The sequence below is a fragment of the Leptopilina boulardi genome, unplaced genomic scaffold (assembly GCF_019393585.1).
Source record: "Leptopilina boulardi isolate dan_hultmark-lab unplaced genomic scaffold, ZJU_Lbou_2.1 LbouV2_221, whole genome shotgun sequence".
Classification (NCBI taxonomy): domain Eukaryota; kingdom Metazoa; phylum Arthropoda; class Insecta; order Hymenoptera; family Figitidae; genus Leptopilina; species Leptopilina boulardi.
In genome coordinates, this window is record NW_026137776.1 from 28,029 (window position 1) to 52,808 (window position 24,780).

The 24,780-nt window shown below is 23.0% G+C and overlaps 2 protein-coding genes across 2 annotated transcripts in view; both read right to left on the bottom strand.

Moving 5' to 3' along the window:
• The window catches only part of LOC127279612 (ATP-binding cassette subfamily C member 4-like), a 35,326-nt gene extending 25,509 nt beyond the window's left edge, over positions 1–9,817 (bottom strand). Inside the window, exon 1 of the mRNA XM_051302061.1 lies at positions 9,573–9,817. The gene's annotated coding sequence lies outside the window, so the exon portion shown is untranslated. The remainder of the gene's footprint in view (positions 1–9,572) is intronic.
• A 2,405-nt stretch (positions 9,818–12,222) lies between these two features.
• LOC127279687 (O-acyltransferase like protein-like) lies at positions 12,223–23,830 on the bottom strand (the record flags this gene model as incomplete). The annotated part of the gene is made up of 13 exons (XM_051302211.1): positions 12,223–12,486; positions 12,566–12,699; positions 14,402–14,544; positions 14,767–14,959; positions 15,059–15,197; positions 15,328–15,524; positions 15,766–15,934; positions 16,131–16,291; positions 16,499–16,760; positions 17,343–17,554; positions 21,596–21,843; positions 23,223–23,525; positions 23,803–23,830. Coding segments are annotated over 13 exons (2,223 nt in total), but the record flags the coding sequence as incomplete, so codon positions are not given.
• Positions 23,831–24,780: the final 950 nt, after the last annotated feature.

Sequence of the window (24,780 nt, forward strand, 5' to 3'; positions counted from 1 at the left end):
ATGCAAATTATATTAAATGGCGATTAGTATGAATGAATTTTAGGTTATGTAAGCATTCGGAGAATTAATAATTATGACAAATAACCATTCGGAAGAATGAAATTAATGCTAAAGAATTTTTCGGCAAAATAAATATTATGTCAATAGATAATTCTATTATTTAAAAATGAGAATAAATGATTATTCGAAAGAATAAAAATTATGTTAAATGTTATTTCGCAATATAAAAATTATGTGAAATGACATTTCGATAATAAGAATTTCAATATCTTGAAAATTATGAAATTGAAATTTGGGGAATAATCATGCGCCCCTTTCAAAATTTTAAAATTATTTATTTTATGATTATTTTATTTTTAAAGTCAACGTTTGAATTTAATATTTATCGATTATACTTTTATTAGATTTATTTTCTCCATTGTATACTTATTAAAAAGTTTAAAAAATTTTTTTCCCCCAAACTTAAAAAAACTAATTCTGAATAAAAATGGTAATATAATTCTAATATTTATTATAATTAAATTAGAAATAAATTTTATTTTTATGTAAAAAAATTTTTAATTTTTTTTTATGTTTTTATTTCATTTTATGATAATTATAAATGTCACATTACCGTTGAGAGAAAAATTATGAATTTTGTCAATTTGCAGTATTAAAAAAGATAAATTATTATTATCGCGTGTTTTTTCAACAATATACCAACTAATACTACTAAAGCGTGTTTACTTTGTATAGTGTAAAATATTGTATACAATCAAATTTAGTTTATAATTAGCAAAAAGTATTAATTAAATCCACAACTTCACAATATTTTATTTCAATTTTCTTTTCTCATTATGTTTTTTGAATTTTATTTTTTTTAATTATATAAATATACAAGAAATGATAAAATACAACAAAAAAAGATCAATAGAAATTTGAAAAATTAATAAAATTTTACAAAATAAAACAATTTTCAACTTTTTTTTAAAAGCAACTTTAAAAAATAACATAAAATTTGTTTTATGTTTTATTTTCCCACTGACTGATCGAATTTACTTTTTATTAAAATAAAAATGACTTGTTTTAAAACAAAATAAAATTTTGATTCCACTATTTTGAGTTTTAAAAAAAAATTAACATAAAATTTTGATTCAGCGATCCCAAAAACTCTCGAAGGTTAAAGCGAATCCGGTAAATTGAAAAAAAATTTTGTCGTGATTTATAATAATAATAATAAATAATAGGTATAATAATAAAATAATAATATAGTAATAATAATAATTTATGATAATAACGATTTAAAAAATGAAAAATAATAATTGTCACTTAAGCGCCATTTCTCTTATCTTTTGAACAATTTATCACTTATTAATCAAACTATAAAAGTTTATCAATCATTAAAAGGAAAAAAAATCACTAAAGGTCTTAAATTTAATTATTAAAAAATTATTTCTTATTTAAATTAAGAAGTATATTATACTATACTCTATAAAAATTATTTCACTTTAAACTCATTAAAATCTATTTGCTTTTTTAATTTTAAAGTGTCACACTTCTGAGTGTTAATGAACTTATATGACTATACAATTGGTATAATAACAATAATTTATTTTGAATTTGTAAAAATAAAAAAAAAAGTAAACATTAAATCATTCTTAAGATATAGAATTAATGTTTACAAATTATTCATTAATATTATTTAAATTAATTTACACTATTAATTTATTCACAATACAAATCGTTTGAAAAAATTCAATTCTTTTAAAATTAATTATCTAATATAGTACAGTTCATTAACTTTTGGTACAAGTTAATTATTTTTTGTAAAATTTTTTTTTAATTCAATTATTTTCATATTCAGTTATTTTCTACAAGGCTGAAGTACGCAACGTTTATGATCAACGATTATAGAAATTAATTTTTATTTAACACGGAAAATTATAAAATTGTTTAGCTAAAAAAAAAAATATTTTTTTATAATTTGTTGATTAATAAAAACTACAAGAAATATTTTTTAGGCAAAAAATTATAGAATGTTTAATTTTAAACAATTTATTACATTAAAAATCTTTATTAACGTTATTTTCTGAATTCAAATTACATTGATTTATAAATTTTTCGTCTATTATATGGATTGTACTTTTCGATTATTTTATCTATTTCTCTAAATTTTCACATTAATTTATAATCAAAATCGCGGTACTTAAGTTTTTCTTTTTTTTTTTTTAATTGAGCAATAAATATAATTGAATTTAAAAACAATTGAATTTTAAAAATAATTTAATTTAGAAAATAATTTAGCCATAAATTGATGAATTTAAAAATGAACGTGTCTTACGTTTTGAATTTAAAAAAATAATAATTTCTATTCTAAAAATTAAGAAAATTTAGAGACCGAATTCATTTTAAATCTGGCAGGCTAAACATCGTCGGAGCTGAAAATTAATTTTTTTTTCTCCAAAATATTATTTTTCAACTCTTTTTAGATGACTATTATTTTTTTGTTTTTATGGAAAATTTTTTTTTTTCAAAGTTACAACGAATTTAATTTTTAAAGTCGAAATATGTAGTCGTTTATCGTTGAAATTAAGACAAAAAATGTTTTAAGTATTATATTTTTTTTTTCTAATCAGGATAATTAATAAATTTTTCTTTTTTGATCCAAAAGAGCTTTCGCTTATTTTTAAAAATTCGTTAGAAAAATTAACTTATTTAATTTTAATAATTTACGAGTATAAACAGTTGCGATTTCTGCTAGTTGACGTGCAGACGACATTGCGCACGCAGCATTCTCCTGTAACCAGCTGACGTGATTCGTGGACTAAATTGGCTACGTGAAAATGCTGCGTGCGCAATGTCGTCTGCACGTCAACTAGCAGAAATCGCAATTGTTTATACTCGTAAATTATTAAAATTAACCAAGTTAAACTTGCATTTACAATTGGATTCCTTTGAAACATTAAAGAAAACACTGGTAAGATCATTTTAGCGTTTAAGTGATTGAATTTTAGATTGTCGCTTGAAATTTATTCAATTATTATTTAATAATTTTTTTAGTTGTAAAATTATAAAAAATTATTCTAAAAGAGATTTATTCCTCTCATTTTCCTTGACATTTTAAAAAAAAGTATATCTCAATCCGATTATTAGAACGGAAGATATAGCAGTTTAAAATTTTTTGTTATTATTGCAAATCTCGTAAACTAACAAATATTTTAAGCTGAAATTTACGTTAAAGATTAGTCTTACTATATATAACAAAATTCCAAAGTTTCATTGCAATCGGTTAACCTAGGAGTCGATTAAGTAATTTGATTAAATAAATTTATTTTTTGATTGCAATACGTCAAATTGGTGTCAAAAAATAAATTTGAATGCGACGTTAAATTTTGAAATAAAAAATTAAATTTTAATTTAACGTCTAAGTTAAATAAAACAATGAATTTGTTGTATTAAATTTGACATTGACGTTAAAATGAATTTGATTTTGACGTCAAATCAAATTACATAATCGACACCCTACTTCGAAAAAGTCAAAATCTCACCTGGAATCGCACCATTTTTCTCAAAAAATATAATTAAAAAAAAATTTCCTTAACAAAAGTTGTTCCTCTTTAAAAGATGTAAAAATGTAGTTAGAAATTAATTTCAAATTTTTAACCCATTTTTGCACGAAAAAATTTGAAAATTTTTTCAAGAATTATTGAAATTGGAAAAAAATTGCCGAAATTATATATATATATGTGTGTATATATACATCAAAGTTTACTTATTCAAATTATGTAACTGAATGAAATAAATTCCCATTTCTGACTGAAAACAGTTACACTACTTCTATATTCAGACATTCAAATGCAAAGTCATTGAACTTGAAAAGCAATATAGAATTAATTATATGCTATTCAATAACCATTATTGCAGTTTATATAAATAAATAATATATCGGAGTATAAATATATATATATATATATATATATATATATATATATATATTGAAAAGATAATTTCCATAATAATACAAAGCTAATATTAGAATATCATTATCATATTATAATATGGAACTATAACAAAAAAGTGATGTGTGTTAAAATTCCAAAGAAAATATTTATATGGACTTATCAATATTATAAAAATTCTATACATAACCATGAATTTTATTTCTTCAATTAATTTTCTTCTTCCGATATAACATATTACGTAGTTCAAGGATACTCTAAACGATGACTTGCATTATAAACTTTTTAGTATGCTCATATCTGAAAATAATTAGGTATATACGAGATTTTATTCTTGTAACGTCAATTTGCATCTTATTTTGCTAGTTTTTAATTTTGTAAAAAAAAAATTTTTTTTTTTTCTTTTTAAAAATTAGCACAATGTGTAAATCAAGAAAATCCGCAAAGTTTTTATAAAAATTTAGTATATTTCTATCTATTTAGAAATATTGAGTACTTTGTACCTTGTACCTTGTACGAAAGGGCTTTGATAGCCCGTCTTATAAATAAATAAATAAATAAATATTTTCTAGATATCAATGTTTTTAAATACGTTCATGCCTAGGAATGCAGACCTTTTTAGAAAAATATGTTTTTAATTTTCAAAAAATTATTAACGTTTAAAAAGTTAAAATATTAAGAATATTCGTTGGAAAAAAAGATATGAATTTTCAAAGAATAAAATTTAAAACATCACAAAATTATTTATTTATACATTTTGCATATGATTAAAATTTTATACTTAGTAAAAAAAAATTCAATTATATAATAATACCTACATTTAAATTTTTTTACTATTTATTCTATTTTCTTACATATTTAAGATCAGATTTAATCAGATCTAAATTTATTTCTAAATTTTTTAGTATCTCTTTTCCCACACTGAAAAAAAATTTATTTGGTTCAAATAATCGATTACTTGACTATTATTAAATAAATATTTACTTCAACCAAATAATTATTATATATTTGAGTCAATTAAATGGTATTTGTTTCAAATACAGAAATTATTGCAAAGAAAAATTATTTGGTTCAATTAAATATTTATTTGATAATAGTCAAGTAATTGCGATTATTTGAAACAAATTTTTTTTTCAGTGCAACAAATATTATTATTATTATTATTATTATTATTATTAATAATAATAATAATATTTTAATTTTTTAAACGTTAATTAATTTTTTTTCTAGGAGGTCCGAATTCCTGGTTATAAACGTTCTTAAATAATGTAATTATGAGAAATTTTGCAAATTTCTTTAAGTAAAAAAATAATTAACCTTTGCTTTAGAAATTTAAGCATATTTACAGTATTGAAAATCAAGAAATTTTTTATAGTAAATTTAAAAAAAACCCAAACAGTAAAAAAGGGAAATTTTCTTTTTTTTTTGTGTAAATTTTAAACAAGAATTAAAAATTCTCCAACCGCTATCATCAGGAAGCAATAAATCTTAACGTGATTTTCCATTTAACTCTGAATCGTGACAATATTAGAGAACAAAGTCTAAACACACTCATTGATACAAAAGTGCAATATATTTACAGACAAAATCCATTTCAGTAAAATCGGTTTTATATTATATATATTCTTCAAAAAAAAAAAAAATTCTTATCTTTTTATAGAAAAATCTGTCCTAATCGCACAAATTATTCCTATATTTATTTTATAATTATAATAACAAATTAATATTATCAAAAAAAAGTATCCTTGAAATAATGTATTACATTATTTTGAGATTCTTTTCAATTTATATATATATATTCATTTCATATCTCTGTGAGAATTTAAGAAAATACAATGCGACTGTTTTATATTTCCGGTAGTTTTTGTATAGAGGCTCCTTGTAATCTATAATCCTCGCTTATACATGAATTGTAAAAAAATAAAAGTGCAAGTCATGAAAAGATTATCTAAATATTTTTTTATAAAGTAAGCGAATTCCTTAACTTTGTAAATTTTGCTTGTAATGCTGTAATTTATTTTGTTTTTTGCAAATTTTTGATAAAATTATATAAATAACGGAAATCACAAACACATATACATACACAGTAAATAGCAAAAATATTTATGTGCAATTCCATGAGTTTTTTTTTTATCACTTTTCGAAGTAACCTTTCCAAATTAAATGAAACATTTTTTTTTATAATATTTATTAATATAAAGGTCCAAAATAATCACTTTTTAAGTAAAAACAATTGTTTATTTAAAAAATACAACAATAAATAATGAAAAAAATTCACTTTTTTTTCTGCACCACCAAATAAATTGGTTTAAAGATCAAAATTTTCTTTATTTTTCAAACTTTCATACCGCACAAGAAAAATGTCATAATTCGAAATAGTTAACCAACAATTTATTAAACAATGTTTGTTAACTTTTTTGTATTTTACTTACTGTGAAACGTCTGCTAACGCTGCGCGCGACGTTCGAAAGTTGTCGCTCTCGTTATTGAGCAGAAGCTCATTACACTAGCGTAGTAGAAAGCATGTTGTGCGAAAAGTGAGGTTATGTTGTCATTAAACGAAACGTAAACATTTCTGGTTATCACATTGAATGGTTTTTAATTATCTACTTTGCAGTAAAAAATCAGAAAAAAACATTTTTGAAGGATGAAAAACCTCACTTTTCACACATGTTTTTTACTACGCTAGTGTAATGAGCTTCTGCTCAATAACGAGAGCGACAACTTCCGAACGTCGCGCGCAGTGTTAGCAGACATTTCACAGTAAGTAAAATACAAAAAAGTTAACAAACATTGTTTTAAAATTGTTAGTTAACTATTTCGAATTATGACATTTTTCTTGTGCGGTATGAAAGTTTGAAAAATAAAGAAAATTTTGATCATTAAACCAATTTATTTGGTGGTGCAGAAAAAAAAGTGAATTTTTTTCATTATTTATTGTTGTATTTTTTAAATAAACAATTATTTTTACTTAAAAAGTGATTATTTTGGACCTTTATATTAATAAATATTATAAAAAAAAATTTTCATTTAATTTGGAAAGGTTACTCCGAAAAGTGATAAAAAAACTCATGGAATTGCACATAAATATTTTTATGTAACAAAAAAATATTTCAAATTAGGGTCAGTTGGGGTAAATGGGGACAAGAGGTTTTGGAGCTTAATTTACAGTTTTAAAATTAAGTTTAACGTCAATTTTTTAACCTCAGATCATCTGCAAGAGGTTTTGAGTATTACCAAGCTTTTATCATGACAATTGGCAGCAAGATAAAAAAAGTTATCGCTCAATGCAGAAAAACTTGAAAATCAAAGTAAAACTGTTTCAGTATTTTGTCGAGCATTTCAAAGAAAACAGACTTAAAAATCATAGCAAATTTTTTTCTTATTCCTTATGACTCCCATAACAGAAATTAACTTGAATTTTGGATTTTTGTCAATTTGTTTAATAATGACAAGCTGTCCCCATTTACCCTGAGTTTTCAAATTTTTGGGGTAAATGAGGACAGCTTGTCATTATTTACCAAATTGAAAAAAATCAAAAATTCAAGTGAATTTCTGTTATGGGAGTCATAAGGAATAAGAAAAAAATTTGCTATGATTTTTAGTCTGTTTTTTTCAAATGCGAGACAAAATACTGAAATAAAAAAAAAAATAAAAAAAATAAAAAAATTTCAATTGGTTCAATTATTATATATCTACTACAAATTTTTTTTCAAGTTTTTTCATCCCTAAATACAGTAATATATACTTAAGGAAACTTTTTTCTTAAAATTTTCTTAGAAACTATGCTGTCCCCATTTACCTGAAATTTTATGAAATTTTCTAAATTTTGGGGTAAATGGGGACAGTCAGTTTCATGCGTTTAAAGTTTATCTAAATTTTTTTCTGCTGCATAAAATTAATCCTGGGAACGTAAATAACAACTTAAAAAAATATAAACCCGCAAATATTATACCTTTTAAAGGAAGAAACTTACGTGATTTGTGAAAAATAGCGTTTTTGTCCCCATTTACCCCAACTGATTTTATAATAGTTTTTTTTACAGTTTCCTAATTAATAAATATGTTAATAAATTACTTAATAATTAAACAATTATAAAATAATAAATAAAAGTATTTATTAATTTAAAATAAATAAAAATAATAAAACAATAAAATTAATATGAAAAAAAAAGAAATAACAAAAAGAGAATGCAGAAAAAATTAATTTTTTTCATTTTTATAATAAATAAATAATATAATAATAATATTTATTTATTTGAAAACATACACGGGTTCAAACGAACCCTTTTTTTACATAGATACTGATAAATAAAAAAAATAATAAATAAGAATAATAAAATAAAGAAAAAATGAATTTTATTCATTTTTACCGCAGTTTATTTGTGTTATTTATATTTTTAATATGTTCTTTTTTACTTGACTCGGAAAAAATGATTTTTTATATCACTATAATTGTCGACCGCGAGTAATAAATTCATCAATATATAATAAATTTTTTTTTATTTTAAATTTTGAATAATTTTAAAACTTGTTTTATAATTTCAAATTACTTATTGTGAATATAAAAAAAAAAAAAGAAAAAAATAGTAAAAATTTTCCAAATTATAAGCTTTAATTCTTGATAATAAATTATCAATCAAAAGCATTAGGAATTATTGAAGTGAAATGGCTTAGTTTAGAATTTTATATAGCTAACCTTTAGTTATCATCATAGGTTAATTGATTCACATGTGATATGTATAACAGTTTTTATAGTGTCTTTGAACCAATTTATGAAAATTGTTTACACACACACTTTTATTACAATTTATACAAACATAAAAAAAAATTTAATATTACACTATATATTTAATTTACATTTGTGGAAAAAATATTCAATTATAGAAATGATTTCCTTGCCAAAATGTTGCCTTGTGTAATATTTTTATTGAACAAAAATTTTATTAAAAGTAAAAAATTAAAATATAAAATAAAATAATAATTTTTAATAATTTAAAATTTTAAAACATTTGTATTTTTTATATATGTTAGAATTAAATTATTTATTTTAATATCAATGAAAAATAAAATAAAGAATGCATCTATATTTATGTTAGAAAACAAAGTAAAAAAAAGAGACTTTGCTGCAAAAAAAAAACTGTTATTATAAAGGGAACAGAAACTGTTATCTAAATATTGTTATCAAGAATATAATTAGAATTGTGTAACTAAAAGTAGTGAAATTTTATGAGTTTTTTCTTCTTTAAATAGAACATCGAATTCAATATATTTAATTTTAATAATTTAATAAAAAAAAAAAAATTGATTTTTGTTTAGATAATTAAAACAAAATTTCACTAAGTTTAAATTTGATGAATTAATGTTTTTAAAGTATTCAAAAACGTAATAATATCAATTTTCACAGTAAATTATAAATTTATATTTTTATAAAATTAAATTTACACAAATTAGTATTTAAATATTAATTTTTAAGTGAAAAGAGCGGTTATTGCAAATTACAGTCATATATATATATATATATATAGTCACCTTGAAAAATTGTAACCACGTGAGACACGTGAGAATGTGTATGAAATGTCAAAAATGATTTGTTTTTAATACTTATATATATAGAAAGAAAATAAACTTTTACCTCTTTTTTGTTTTGCAATCAAATAAATTATAGAATTTCTTTTTACACACACAACGATGACACTAGAGAACTTTGATAATTGCACTTGATTAACTTTATGAATAGTTTTTTATTTTACTATTTTTTCATTTAACACTAATTTTATACTACTTTTAATTTAGAAATTAAAAATAAAATTTAAAAATAATAATTAGCGCTAGAAGTAAAGAGTCATCTGGTCCAAACTTATTAAGGCACTGAGAATGAAGATGAAAATACACTTGTTTCTCATGAAAACGGTTAGCGGTATCTCTTCCCCTTCCACTTTTATATAATCAGAGCTGCATTAACTCAAAAATGTGCCCTAAGCTAATAAATTATATATTTTCACTAAATTATTGTTATTTAATTTAATTTAATAAATATTTAATAAATATTATTTAATTTATTATTTAATTAATTATTATTTATAATAATTATTATTTCATTAATAATTAATTTATATAGAAAGTTTTTCTAGAAGTATTGTTTATTTATTTTTTTTTTGTTAGATTTCTTTTATAATTATAATTTTTTTTGCATTAAAAGAAACATTTATTGGCTAGTTTTAAAAAAAATCTTGTTATCAGAAGCAACAATTTTGAAATTAATTTATATTATTATTCAGCACGATATTTTAATAAAAAAATGTAGTAATTAGAATTTTAGTTTAAAAATTTATTTTTTTAATAATTTATCAACAATTGTAGCAAATTAATTTAAAATTTTAATTCATATAAAAATTTTTAAATTAATTTGCTCATTTGTAATACTTTATTGACAATTATCACATTATTTATATTTTTGTTATTAATAATTATATCATTAACAATTTTATAAGAAAAATATAATTTTAATTATAATTTACAATTTTAATGAAAAATTATAATTCATAATTTTATAATTATAACAGCAATTTTTAATATCAGAATCAATTACCGACTATCAGTATATTTACCATTGAAGAATCAGTTACCATGTGATTCAATTTATAGGTAATAAATGTAAATGTGTCGGTAATGTATCACTTGGACAAAACTTTTTGAATTCTTGGAATTTTAGAATCAGTGATATAAAGTGAGATATTTAGATTTTCAGGATTTTTTAAATTTACAGCACCAGTAGTAGATACCTATATGATTTTTTTATTTTATTATTTTTTAGACATCATTTTTCAGAATTTTTTTAAATTTTTTGCCGAGTTTTTTGCATTTATTTTCTTTTTAATTTATGGTTCCAGTAGTAAACAGACATTTTAGTCGGACATAACGGTTCAACTGATTGAACCCTCAAAATAAAAATTGATTTTATAACCAAATAAAACTATAATTAAATATTAATTTTACTAAATCTTGAAAGATCCAGTTGTGCAATTTAAAAAAATATATATTTTCACATAAAATTTCTTCTCGCAATATAATAATAATTTTACATTTTGTGTTTATTGTTCAAATAAGTTAGTCCTAGTAAGGCAGCACCATCTGATATCGAAACTAAAATTTCGTAAAATTTTCCACAGTATTTACTTGAAAACAAGACAATAAAATGCTTTTTTCCTTTAGAATAATTGATTATTGCCAAGAAATACACCAGCTAAAACTTTTTTTCTTTTTGAGTTAAAATATAATGAAAAAAAAATTAATGACGATAAATTAAGTATGAGCATATTTTTTTTACATTCTGCCAACAGGCAAAACAAAATAAAAGTTTTTGTTGTTATTTTCGTGATTGTTGAATCTTAGCTGGTGTATTTTTTAGTATTTATTAATTCTCCAAATAAAAATTACATTATTTTTTGTTATTTCCGAGAAAATATTTTAAAAGTTTTCGTAAAAAAAAAAAAAATATGCTCATATTTAATATATATCGTCATTAATTTTTTTTCATTATTTTAACTCAAAAAAAAGTTTTAGCTTGTGTATTTCTTGACGATAATCAATTATTCTAAAGGAAAAAGCATTTTATTGTCTTGTTTTCAAGTAAATGCTGTGGAAAATTTTACGAAATTTTAGTTTCGATATCAGATGGTGCTGCTTTACTAGGGCAGCACTAAACTATATTGTAATTTTTATACAATTTTTACAAACAAAAAGCTCATTTTTCACCTTTGAAAGATTCTCTAAAATTTTGTTTCTTGGTTTTTATTAAATAATATTTTGTACACATAACCTCAAAAAAATTACTGTCATTGATATTTATATATATTTTTCAAGTTAATTTTATGACTTTTTCTCTTAAGGGCATGTTAAAGTCGAAGCAATTTTTACATAGAACTTCAATGGAAAAATCGCATTGACTTTGACCTACCCTTAAAATAATTTAAATGACATTTTATGACAGGAAAAGTCCTTTCTTACAGAAGTACTTCTTAAAATAGGCGCATAGTAAAAAATTCAGTATTAATTCACGTAATGCTGAGGTTAATCTGTTTAAATTTTTATAAAAAAATTCAAATTAAAAATGAATTATATTCAGTTGTTTTCTTAGCCTAAAAAATATTAATTGAAAATTTTTTTTGAATTTCCTTTTTTTAATAAATGAAATAAATATATACATTAAAATTTCAATTTTCAACATTCGAATTTATTAAACAATTTCCACAAAAAAATTTTTTTAGATCTTTTTTTTATTGCGTGTTCAATAAAAAATAGCGTTTTTGTGGTTATATAATTACCCCGGTTGGCGGTAATTATTATTTAACAACAAATTTTGACTCAAAATTCTTTTTAAATTGTACAACTTAATTTTACAAATTTTGATGAAATCAATTTGAATAATATAATATAGCTTTATTTGTTATATTATTATATTATACCTATATAATAATATATATATATATATATATATTAATATATTATTATATTATTTCGTCTTTTTTTGAATATCATCAGATGATCTGAAAATAAAATTTTATTAAAATTAATAGAATATTCACCTGATAGAAAAAGAGTTTAATTTATAAATTAATTAATTACGGTGTTTGCATTAGATGATTTGTCCTCTTCTTTAATAAAACATTTATAAAATTTTTTAATGGAAACTCTATAACGATTGCAACGAATAATGCGAGGCACGCTGAGTAAATAATATCAGCTATAAAATATTTAATCTGTAAATATGGAAACATTTTTTACTTAAAACTTTAGTACATATTTAATATTTTAATTTCATTCTAAAAATTTGATATTTATAAAGTTCTATCAAATAGAAATTCGATGTTTTTACGATTCTATCAAAATGATAATGCTAAAGTCCGCATAACGTTTTTATTTTATTACTTTGGCCTAAATTTAAAATTATTTAATAACTGCCTTCTTTAAAAGTATCAATTTCTTGAAAGTTTGTGCAAATCAAAATTGAATATAAAATAATTGACCTGAAAAAATCATTCTATTTTAATTTTTTTCTTTTAAAAACGTTGCAGACTTCAGCTTCATTCAAAATGACAATTCGGACAAATAAAAGTTCAGTCACTTGAAGTTTCAGTGAATAAGAAATTCTTTCGCTTAAAAATTCAGCTAAGTAGAATTTCTGTTAAATATTTAGAAATTTTCTTTAATTAAAGTTTTGTTAAATAGAATAAAGGACCCTGCACTTTTTGTATTAAAATTAACTCTCAGCCAATTTTTTTGTAACTTTGCTCTTTTGTAGCTTTTCACCTCCTAAACAAACAATGTATATGACAAAACTCAAAATAATGATCAGTTTTTGAGATACAGCGGTCCAAAGTTGAAAAATAATTAAATAATGCAATCCAATTTTACTTATTTTAATCTATTTTTGCTTATTTTAATCCATTTTGTTATTAAAATAAGCAAAATTGGATTAAAATAATAAGCGTTGCAGTTTATTTTAATGCCTTTTAATTTTCTGTGTGTGTATTGAATACATGAGATTGTTTTGCTGCCATAAATCAATTAAACCGACTTGAAAATGGTTACTCGGGGGTTTTTGGGGTCGCTGATTACGAATCCAGTGTCATTTTTAAAAAATTCAAAATGCCGGATCCAATATGGCGGACGACTTTTTGAAAAATACATCAAATTCACTTGAAACTCTTTACTTGGGGGTTCAATTAGAAAAAAATTTCCATTTTCTCTTTTGGGGATGAGACAAACTGTTATTATTTTGGAAAAAAAAATTCTCACCATTTTGTATTTTCGATGCCACAAATAGAGGTATTGCTGTAAAAAGGAGGAGGTTAAATCTTATTTCTTTTGGCCAAAAATATCCATTTTCTCTTTAGAGGGATGAGACAATTATTATTTTTTATTTCAAGCGAAATGGATCAATCTTTAAAAAACTCATCCGCCATTTTGTATTTTTAGAAACTAACATTAAATTCGTAATCAGCGACCCCAAAAACCGCAAAAGTAATCAGTTTCAAGCCGGTTTAATTGATGTTTAGCAGCAAAACAATCTCATGAATTCAATACACATACTTAATTATTTTTCAACTTTTTGGATCGCTATATCTTAAAAACTGATCATTATTTTGAGTTTTGTCATATACATTTTTTGTTCAGGAGGTGAAATGCTACAAAAGTGCAAAGTTACAAAAAAATTGGCTGAGAGACAATTTTAATACAAAAAGTGCGGGGTCCTTTGATAAAAGAATAATTCTGCTAAGGATTTTTTATAGAAATTTTGCTAAACATAAAATCTGTTAAATGAAAATTGTATTACTTGAAAATCTGATTTAAAAAATTACAAAAATTCCGATAGATATGCATCTCAAAAATAATATTACTTGTTTTTATAGATAAGTTTTTACACAATTGCTGTTACTTATTAAAATATTTCAAACTTACTGAATTGTAGAACGAGAAAATAGGTGATGTTCTTGCTGTTCCAAATTCATAATGATGCATTACCAAATGAACAAGATAAATTGAGTAAGTGATTCTAGAAAAAGGTTGCAGCCATTTTGCTGTTAAAATATTGTAGGAAAAATCTAGAACAGAAATACACAAATTTCAATTATTATTATTATTTATCGCCATCTTATTTTTCTGTGACGTCATCGCCAATATATATTAATTTGTCTTCCAATTTTCTTATGAAAATAATATTTTGATTTTATGAAGAAGTCTAAAAAATGATGAATAGGAAGTATCATCATTATCCAGTGGATAATGAAACAAAATTTTATAAAATATGATAATTTTCCATTTACCCATGCCATCACCAATTGTAAAAATAAGTGGAACGAGACATACACCAATTGCAAATATTGGTCTTTGGAGACTTGAATATAAGGCTTTATAAAAGGCAGATATTTTCAAATTTGGATTTACAAAAATTGTCGCAATCCACATTGTACTAAGAATTATCACAAATGTGATAAAAAATATAATTTTTGACCATGTCTAAAAAAAAAAAAAATTAACCAAATAAATATTAAAAATTAAAAGTCAGATAATAATATTAATCTTTATTTAATAACAATAATAATTATTTTCATTTACCTCTGAAAGACGCCAAGTAAATTTCTTATAGTCATAAATAAAAGCTCCGAAAATTATTCCAATAACATATGCAGCCAAGCGAAAATGAGTTTTTACGTAGTAATTAAGAAAATAATCACTATCTTCTACTCTTCTTGGACTATGGAAAAAATTTATTATTAACTAACTAAAATGTACATCAAGAGACAAATTTTTTAGCTAATTATTATTTTTTTCTTTTAGTTTATAATAAATGAGACTAATTATTGTAGAAAATATATAATTCTTACGTTGCAACTGATTTATAAAATGCTTCTAAATCATGTTTATATGAGTAGTAAAATGGAATTGCAGTCGAAATAATTAAGGTACAGCATAAAAATAAATAACCAATTTTTCGTGGTATTTTGTGAAACGTTCTAATTAAGAATAATCCAATTATATAACATTGAAAATCCACAGATAAATACCAAGACTGTATCACGCACTAAATAAAAATAAATAGAATAGTTATATAAAAGTTACAAACAATTATAAAATATACTCTCTAAATCTGAATTAGTAAAAATGTTTATTAATTTAAATTAGTGACTCGCTTTTTGCTTTAGAATTAGTTAAATTTTACTAATTGTTAGTAAAAGTTACTAATAATTAGTAAAATTTCACTAATTCAGAAGGAAAAAGTGAGTCACTAATTCAGATTTAGAGAGTATGTTCTTTCACAATACCTTATTGTTATCACCAAAATAATTATTAATGAAAAATAAATTCGTCCACCAATAAGAAGAACAAGTATCTCGACTTAATCCCATAAATAATTCCCAAAATGGTCCCGAACCTAATCGATGAAGTACAGTTGCATATGCAAATGTAATAAACATATAAAGTGGTAATAATCTGTTAAATTAATTATTAATATTAAATAATAAATACAATTTTTATGAAAATATAAAAAATTAAAATTTTTAAAAATACATAAAAAAATTTGTAAAATAGTTAAAAATTACTTTTTTTTTTCGTTTTTATAGTGAAATGTTATTACAGGTTAAAATATTTGTTTTTCTCAATTTCTTGCAATTATTTGTGTATATACCTCAATAAACGTTTTAAAACCAGAAAAACGAAATTAAATTTTTTTGTTTCACTCCAATAACCCAATAAAGAATAGGACAATAACATTCCTCCCAAAGCGAAGAATCCATCTATAACCAAAGGACCATTTTGTAGTAATCCAAAAATGTACTCAGACAAAACCTGTAGAATTATTAATGAAACATAAAATTCAACAAATTTAATTTATTTCACTTATTTGTAACTTGATATTCTCGAATAAAATATGCAGATATTTTAGTAAATTTCAAAATTTATCATTTATACCTAAATAATTATAATAATTTTTTTTTTTTTAATAAAAATTAAAAGTAATCATTTTTTTTTTTTAAATGATTTTATAAGTAATACCCATTCAAAATATGATCCAGAAATAGTTCCCATATAAACATATTGTAAATGCCTGTGACCAAGAACTACAAGTCCTGCTAAAAGAACTCGAATAAAATGAATAGTATTAAATCCTCGATGTTCATAATTAATTTTAAAAATTTCATTAAAATTTTTACGAGCAGAGAAGGAGAGAAGCAAAGAAAGATTTTCGTTTTGGTCAAAATTTATATCAATAACAGTGCTGATTATGACCATTGTTAACATTAATAGGAATAAAAAACTGTAAATTAAGAAATTATTTAATTAACAGTTGGTTATTATTTCTAAATATAAAAAGTAATTTTATACAGTATAGTCAATTTATTTTTAATTTATCGAAATATCATAAACATCATCTTCAGAAAATTAAAAAAAAAATTTATTTGACTCAAATAATTTTTTTTACTTAACTTGACTATTATTTAATAATAAATATATTTTCTACTATATTTTTTAGGTGACAAAAAGGTTATAAAAAAACTAACAGTTAAAATCAATTAACGTATATTTATGCAAAATAACTAATTTATTGTATATCTATATTTCAAATTTTAATCTATGATTGAAGCATTTATAATTTAAAATTTGTGTATTGAATTTTAGATAAATTGAAACTTAAATTAATCAAAATTTAGACATTTTTGGTCTCTTTCTTCAAAGTGCGTCAAATATTTATTTAAATTAAATAAAATGTATACAAACTATTGAAATGGATTATATAAATAAATATATATACATTATTTGAATCAAATAAATTTATTTTTCAGTGTAGTAATTTGTTACTATGTTATTTTTTTCAGTAAAAAAATTAAAAATTCCTTACCAGAAAATTTTATCGTAAATAGAAAATTCTGGTGTTTCTCTAGAGCAATAAATAGGTAAAATTGATGCTTCAATTTGAAGATTATATTCTATGCCAAATTCATCCAAAGGTTCTTTTAACGCTGCAACAATGTTCTCCGTTTGACATTTTGCTGGAAAACACAATGCCATTTGCAAAAAATACCTTGGGTACCGTCGATAATCGCCTTTTTCCTAAACAAATCATTTTGTCAAGAAAAGTAGTAAAAACTATTAATTAAATTAGTATTAAAAATAATAACTACACCGAAAAAAATAAAATCTCCAAATGAGAAGAAAATTCCGCTCATAAATTACTTTTACATTTTATTTTCAATATACGAATATTCATCTACAAAAAGGAGGATTTTTCTTCTTTATTTGAGAATATTTTTATTAAATGATAACTTTTAATATTTTCTCTTTGATTGAATTTATTCATTTGCATTTAAGATTTTTTTTCTATAATTGAAATTATTCCTCTCAAAATGAAACAAATTTATGCTGTAAAAAAGATTTTTGTAGTTTCATTTTGTTTTGTTGCGCGCATCTTCAAACTGTTTGAAAAGTGACAGTTCAAAATAAAATGGACAACGAGCTGAAAAATCTGTTATCTGAAATTGGACTTTCTACATTAATTATTTAATTAACAAATTTTTCACTGAAAATTAAGGTTTTAATGTATAAAAAATTATTTCTATTCATATTAAAAACTGTGATAAATTTATTATAATTTATCAACAATGCGATCTGTTTAACCCCTATTTTTTCTAGGGTTAGAATTTAATAATATTCAAATCAGAATTGATTATTTCATCAATTTGATCTCTACACTATTTTAAAAATATATTTACTTTGATTTAAATAATCCATTAACTTTTTTTCACTTGAATACTGAGCACTTTATTTTAAAATGAACAAAAACTAAAAACATTTTTAACAACCTGAAAATCTTTGGTACTTTATTGTATAAAAACTCAGCTCGTGTTTTCGCCGTCTATATTTTTTCTCCAAAAATGGTTCCTTTCATTATAAATTACTTAATCCGAGTAATAACGAGTAAATTAAATCATAAATTTCTTTTAACCCTGTAAAGAAGGTTGACATTTCTGAATTTGACGTAAGTTTGAAACAAGATGAATAAATCTTTATTTGAAATTATTCCTCTCAAAATATAAAAGAGGAAAATCCTCTCAATTAGATATGAAAACTTTAGTGCCCATATATAAAAGGAAAAGTTGCTGCAAAAGAAGAGGAATCCTCTAAATTTGAGAACTTTTTTTTTTCGGTGTATTAATACTATTAGTAATAGTAAAAAAAAACTATAAAATATAGTAAAAAAAAAACTATAAAATATAGTAAAAATAATAAATAGTATAACACAAGTTTCAAGCGAATTCCCGTGTGGAAATCTTCCCAAAGTCGCTCAAAGTGAGACTTGGCTTCCCAAAGTTTGAAAAATCTTCTATTATATTAAGTTCACAAATTTCCAAAAGCGCCACCGTGACCTCGACACCGTCCTTGGAAAATTTATTTTCACTTATTTTCAAAAAAATCAAAATACTTTGCCATATGCTTTTAGAAAATCTTACATACTTTTTTTTGTAACATGTTTTTTCAATTTTAACCCGAAAAAGGGTTATTTTGCATTTTCATCCTAAAAAAGGGTTATTTTGCAATTTTATGCAATTTTTTACGAATTTTTGGATATATACCTATAAAATTACTCTATTTTTAAAAAGTTACTTATAAACAATATTTTACTAATTTTTTATGGTTTTTTTTTATTATTTATTGTTGTTTTTTAAATTTTTAGTTAGGAACCTATAATATTGTGCCTAATTTTAAGTGTCATTGAAATCATTTGTTTTTAATTTAATAATTTTAATATTTCTTATTTTAAAACGAAACATCTTCTATTACCTATATTAAGTTAACTTTCCAAACGAGACACCGACACCGTGACCTCGACACTGTCCTTGGAAAATCTATTTTCACTTATTTTCAAATAAATCAAAATATTTTGCCATATGCTTTTAGAGAATCTTATATACTTTTTTTTGTAACATGTTTTTTCAATTTTAACCCGAAAAAGGATAATAAAAATAAAAACCGATATTTTAAAAGGTTTTTCGATTTATTATGAACATTTTTCTAAAAAATTTGCAAAATCTCCATGTGTTTGTGGGGCAATTTACAGCTATATAATATAATATAATACAAGATAAAAAAAAATATTATAATATAATATAATTTAGGGTAAGTGTACTAATTACGGCGCGTTCATAAAAAATAACTATTATTACTATTATATTTAATATAACTGTTACCAAATAATTAAAAAAAATTATTTCAATCTTTTTTTGATACAAATACTTATAAAGATGCACATTTAAACAATTATTAATTTAATTATTTGAGATCAAATTTTTTTCCGCGCCGCAATTGAAACATTTTTAAGATTTCCATTGGCTTCAATTTTGGCGGGCAAAGTATCTTCAAAATACACGTAATTTTGGTCACCGCAATTGATACACCGAAACTGATACAAACTCGCCGCAATAGAAAATTACGGTATTAGTTTTAATTTCTCATATTTGTTTAAATAATCGATTTTTATAGAGTTAAATTTTTTTTTTAATATCTTAATAACATAAGCTTTAAGTTTAATAAGTCTTAAATTGAGTTTATACAATAGAAATGTCGAATTTTCTATTTCAAAGGTGTTTTGACTCGAATCTCGCCGCAATTAGTGCATTTACCCTATATTGTTGTTATAATTATAATAAATTAAAACATTTAATATTTAACAATTGTCATTTCATCCTTCATTGATACTGATCAAAATTAAGATAAATTTTATACAATATTAATAATATATTAATTTAAAACATAAATTATATATATATAATATATATATATATATATATATATAATTAAATTATTATTTAAATAATATGCTGAAGAAATATAGAAAAAAGCGCAACTGTGAAAAGCTGAAAAAAATGTTTGTTTTTCATTGTACTTGGGCAAAGTTTGGGTCAACCCAACCTGGCCCCAACTGGGATTTCCCAAAGTATTCCCAAACTCAAATTTAATTTAATATTCTGTTATAAATAAATAAAAAACTTGAGAAATAATAAAACTAGTTAATTATATTTATATTTAATTTATATGCCGTTTGGAGATTTTTCCAAAAGCCAATATGGGAAAAATTCACATTTAAGGAAAAATAAGGAAATTGAAAACTTTAGTTAATTATATTAATGCTTAAATAATAATACTTAGTTCTTAGTTTTTAATTTATTGATCTAAGCTAATTAATAATAATAACTTAGTCGTTTTTTGAGTTTGGGATTTCCCACTCTGACCCCATTCTCAATCATTTATTTCCTATTTTTATTCAATTTATTAATAATAATTGAACAAAATTTTGACTTGAACGACAACTATACTTTGGTACTTATTAATTACTGGTAAAAATGTTAAATTAAAATAAATGAAATTAAGTAAGTGATTATATTTTAATTTATTGTCTAACCCAATCATATTTTTCACATCTTTGATACTGAGAAATTAAAACTTGTCTGCAGGTACGCGTCGTTAGCATAGTGGTTAGAGCGTTAATCTATAAGTCCGTAGGTCGTAGGTTCGATTCCCCTCGTGCGCAGTTTTCTTTATTTCATAGGTTTGCGTTATTTCTAGATTTTCATTTATAAGTTGTACCAAAATTTGAAAATCTAATACATACACTATTATTTCATTTTTAAATTATATAAATATTTTTTTTACTTTTTTTTACTATATACATTGTTTGTTAGTCGTCATCTTTGATACAATTTAATTTAAAAGGAAATTATATTTATTCATTTAATTTACTCTATTTTGTTGTTAAATTATTTATATAATTATTAATTAACAATTATAAATAAAAATGGAATAACTCAATCTGGCCCCAGCTGGGATTTCCCAACCTTGGGAAATCTTTGGGATCAGCGTTACGCGCCCAGTTTGGGCGTTGTCTGGGTTGACCACTTTGGACATTGGGAAACCCAGTCTAGACCAGATTGGGGCCCAGTCGACTTTTCCACACGGGTTTGATCAATTTTGAAAATTTATTCTGACATTTAAAAATTTTAAAAATCGAAATTGGATTCCTATTCAAGCGTATACTTTTTTCTGTATAAAAATGATAAAAAAATAAATTCGGTATAAATATAATAAAATTACGCTTACTCTGATTGCTTCCCATGCAGAAACTTGTGGATTAAAAAATAATTTATATTCTTCAATAAACTCTGATTGTTCATTTTTTTCTTTAAATTTTACATCCACTAAACAATATCTACTGCGTATTTCCTCAATTTTTCCATCTTTATTATTTATTACTTTTGTTTGAATTCCATTGCATTGATCGAAACTTCCCAAATGACGAGTAAAACCATAAAAAACTCCATAAGGATATTTTGCTGAAGAATCGAACACTGAAATATTAAAGATATATTTAATTTTTGAAATATATATATATATATATATATATATATATCTACCTATATTACAAAAAGATATCGCCGCCAACGCCGCCGCCCCGCTGTTCCAAGACTCTGAATATAGCCGCAAGTCAAGAGAAGGGGGGGGGGGGGTTGAAGAGAAGGGAGAGGGGGGACTTGCGGCTATATTCAGAGTCTTGAAACGAACATAACCTTTAAATTTAGGGTGGTGGTGGGGAAAAGGAGGGGAAGAGAGGAGGGGGATGGGGGTTGGCGCGCGAAGCGCGCAGGGGGCATAGCCCCCTAGTATATATATATATATATATATATATATATATATATATATAATAATGTAAAAATAAAATTCTACAAAAATAATTCTAAAATCCCAATTTTTAGGGACGTATAATATTATTACCCACATATTAGACCCATTGGAATTTTTTTCGCATTTTTATTTAGAATTTTATAAAGTGGATTTTATTAATGAGTATTTAACTAAAATATTAATTTTATTGATTCAAATAAAAATTATTTGGTTCAAGTAAATATTTATTTCATAATAATCAAACAATCGATTATTTGAATCAAATAAAATTTTTTTTTCAGTGTACGATTCTTCATATTCTCAAATTTTTATTTTTAATAATTATAATTATAATTATTATAAATTATAATTGATAACTTATTTATTTGAAAATTCGATGTGTTAGAAAATATGATTTATAAAAATTTAGTTAAATGGAAATTCTATTAAATTAGAATTTCATTTGGGTCAGTTGGGGTAAATAGTGACAAAATCGCTTTTTTTCACAAATTACGTAAGTTTCTTCCTTTCAAAGGTAATATTTGCGGGTTTACTTTTTTTAAGTTGTTATTTACGTTCCCAGGATTAATTTTATGCAGCAGAAAAAAAAATTCAAGTGAATTTCTGTTATATAGGAGTCATAAGGAATAAGAAAAAAATTTGGTATGATTTTTAAGTCTGTTTTCTTTGAAATGCTCGACAAAATACTGAAACAGTTTGACTTTGATTTTCAAGTTTTTATGCATTAAGCGATAACTTTTTTTATCTTGCTGCCAATTGTCAAGATAAAAGCTTGGCAATACTCAAAACCTCTTGCAGATGATCTGAGGTTAAAATATTGACGTTGAACTTAATTTTAAAACTGTAAATTTAGCTCCAAAACCTCTTGTCCCCATTTACCCCAACTGACCCTAAATGGAAATTATTTAATATGAAAATTCGGCTTATTAAATTAATTTTATAAAATTCTGCTAAATAAAAATTCGATAATTTTTAAATTCGACACCACAAAAATTCCAAGTCTAATGTGATGAAAAAAAGAGAAAATTATGCTGTAATAACTTACTTTCAGTCGCCCATAAAGTGCCATTTTTTAAATGATCAAGATATAATTGTAATTGTCTTTTACAAGCGCCTTCGGGAATTGAATTCGAAGTTGCAACTATTACCGGTAAAAGTGGTATATTTAAAAACCAAGGAAATTTTTTATCACTTTCACTATTTTCAAAATTTAAACTATTCCTTAAATTCAATTCATTTAATAGTGTATAATTATTTGCATTATTATTTTCAATGTGTTTATCAATTTTCAAATCTGCATTGTAAACTTGTATTTCTTCTTCAGAAAATGTTACTTTCCCAAATGTCACTGGCAAAATTTGTAAATTAAAACAAAGAAATGAAAAAATAACACAATTTTTGAAAAAAAACATAATCTTTTGATATTTTTAAATTTGAAAAATATCAAAGAAATTTTGAATTACAAATAAAAGTAAAGTAAATATTTTTGATAGTTTATACAAAAATAAATACAAATTTCATAAAATTTAATTATTTTACTAATTTCACTTTGTTAAACTTAAGATATCTTTTCATACATTGTACACTTTAAGACAAGATTTTACTCTGATAAATAAAAATAATACCTTGATAATTATTATACCTGACCGTGAAGTTTATATTTGAAAAAAATTATTCATTTGAAATATTTTATTTAATAATATATGCAAATAAGAATTTTTAATTATTTGTTGCTCAGTATTAAAATGCAAAAAATTCATTATAGTTTGCAATTATTCAGTTATTCTTGCATCAATTAAAAAAAAAAATTCTAATTATAATCTATTTAAAATCTTTTGAATGCGAAAAAAATTTCGTTGAATGTTAATGTCATTTCTTGATAAAAAATATAAATAATTATACATTTCCTTGATTTTTGCTCCATGACCTATGATCAATTATTGCTTTTACATCCGACTTTATTATATTAATGGTGATAATTAGTTTTAGCAAGATGTTCTTTATTAGATTTTAGACAATTATAAAAGAAAAAAAAACAGTACCCGTGTGGAAAAGTGATGTGGGCCCCCAGCGGGGGCCCTTATGGATCGCCCTCATGCCATGAGGGCCGCATATGGATGATCCATAGGGGCCCCTCATGGAAACGACATGCTCATCGATGAGGGCGCCCGCATGGGCGATCCATGAGGGTGCCCCTACGGGCGCCCTTATGGGCCCTCACGTTTGCCCTCATCTTGCCCTCAAGTTTGCCATAATGTTTTTTAATCAATAATATTAATAATAAAAGTTAATTAATAATAAATAAGCTTAAGTTATGAATAAATAACATATTTATTTAATAATTATTCAATTTTAAATTAAATTCTTACTCAAATTGAATTTATTAATTAACGTTCTAATTAATTAACTGTCGGATATAATTAAAAGTAATAATAAATAAATTAATTAAAAAATTAAAAAATATGTAATTTATGCATACTATTAACTGATATTTTCATTTTTCAATTAATTCATGCATAGAATTAATGATTAAACGCAAACCTGAGAAATAAATAAATCTAACGCATGGGGGGAATCGAACCTACGACCTACGGACTATGAGT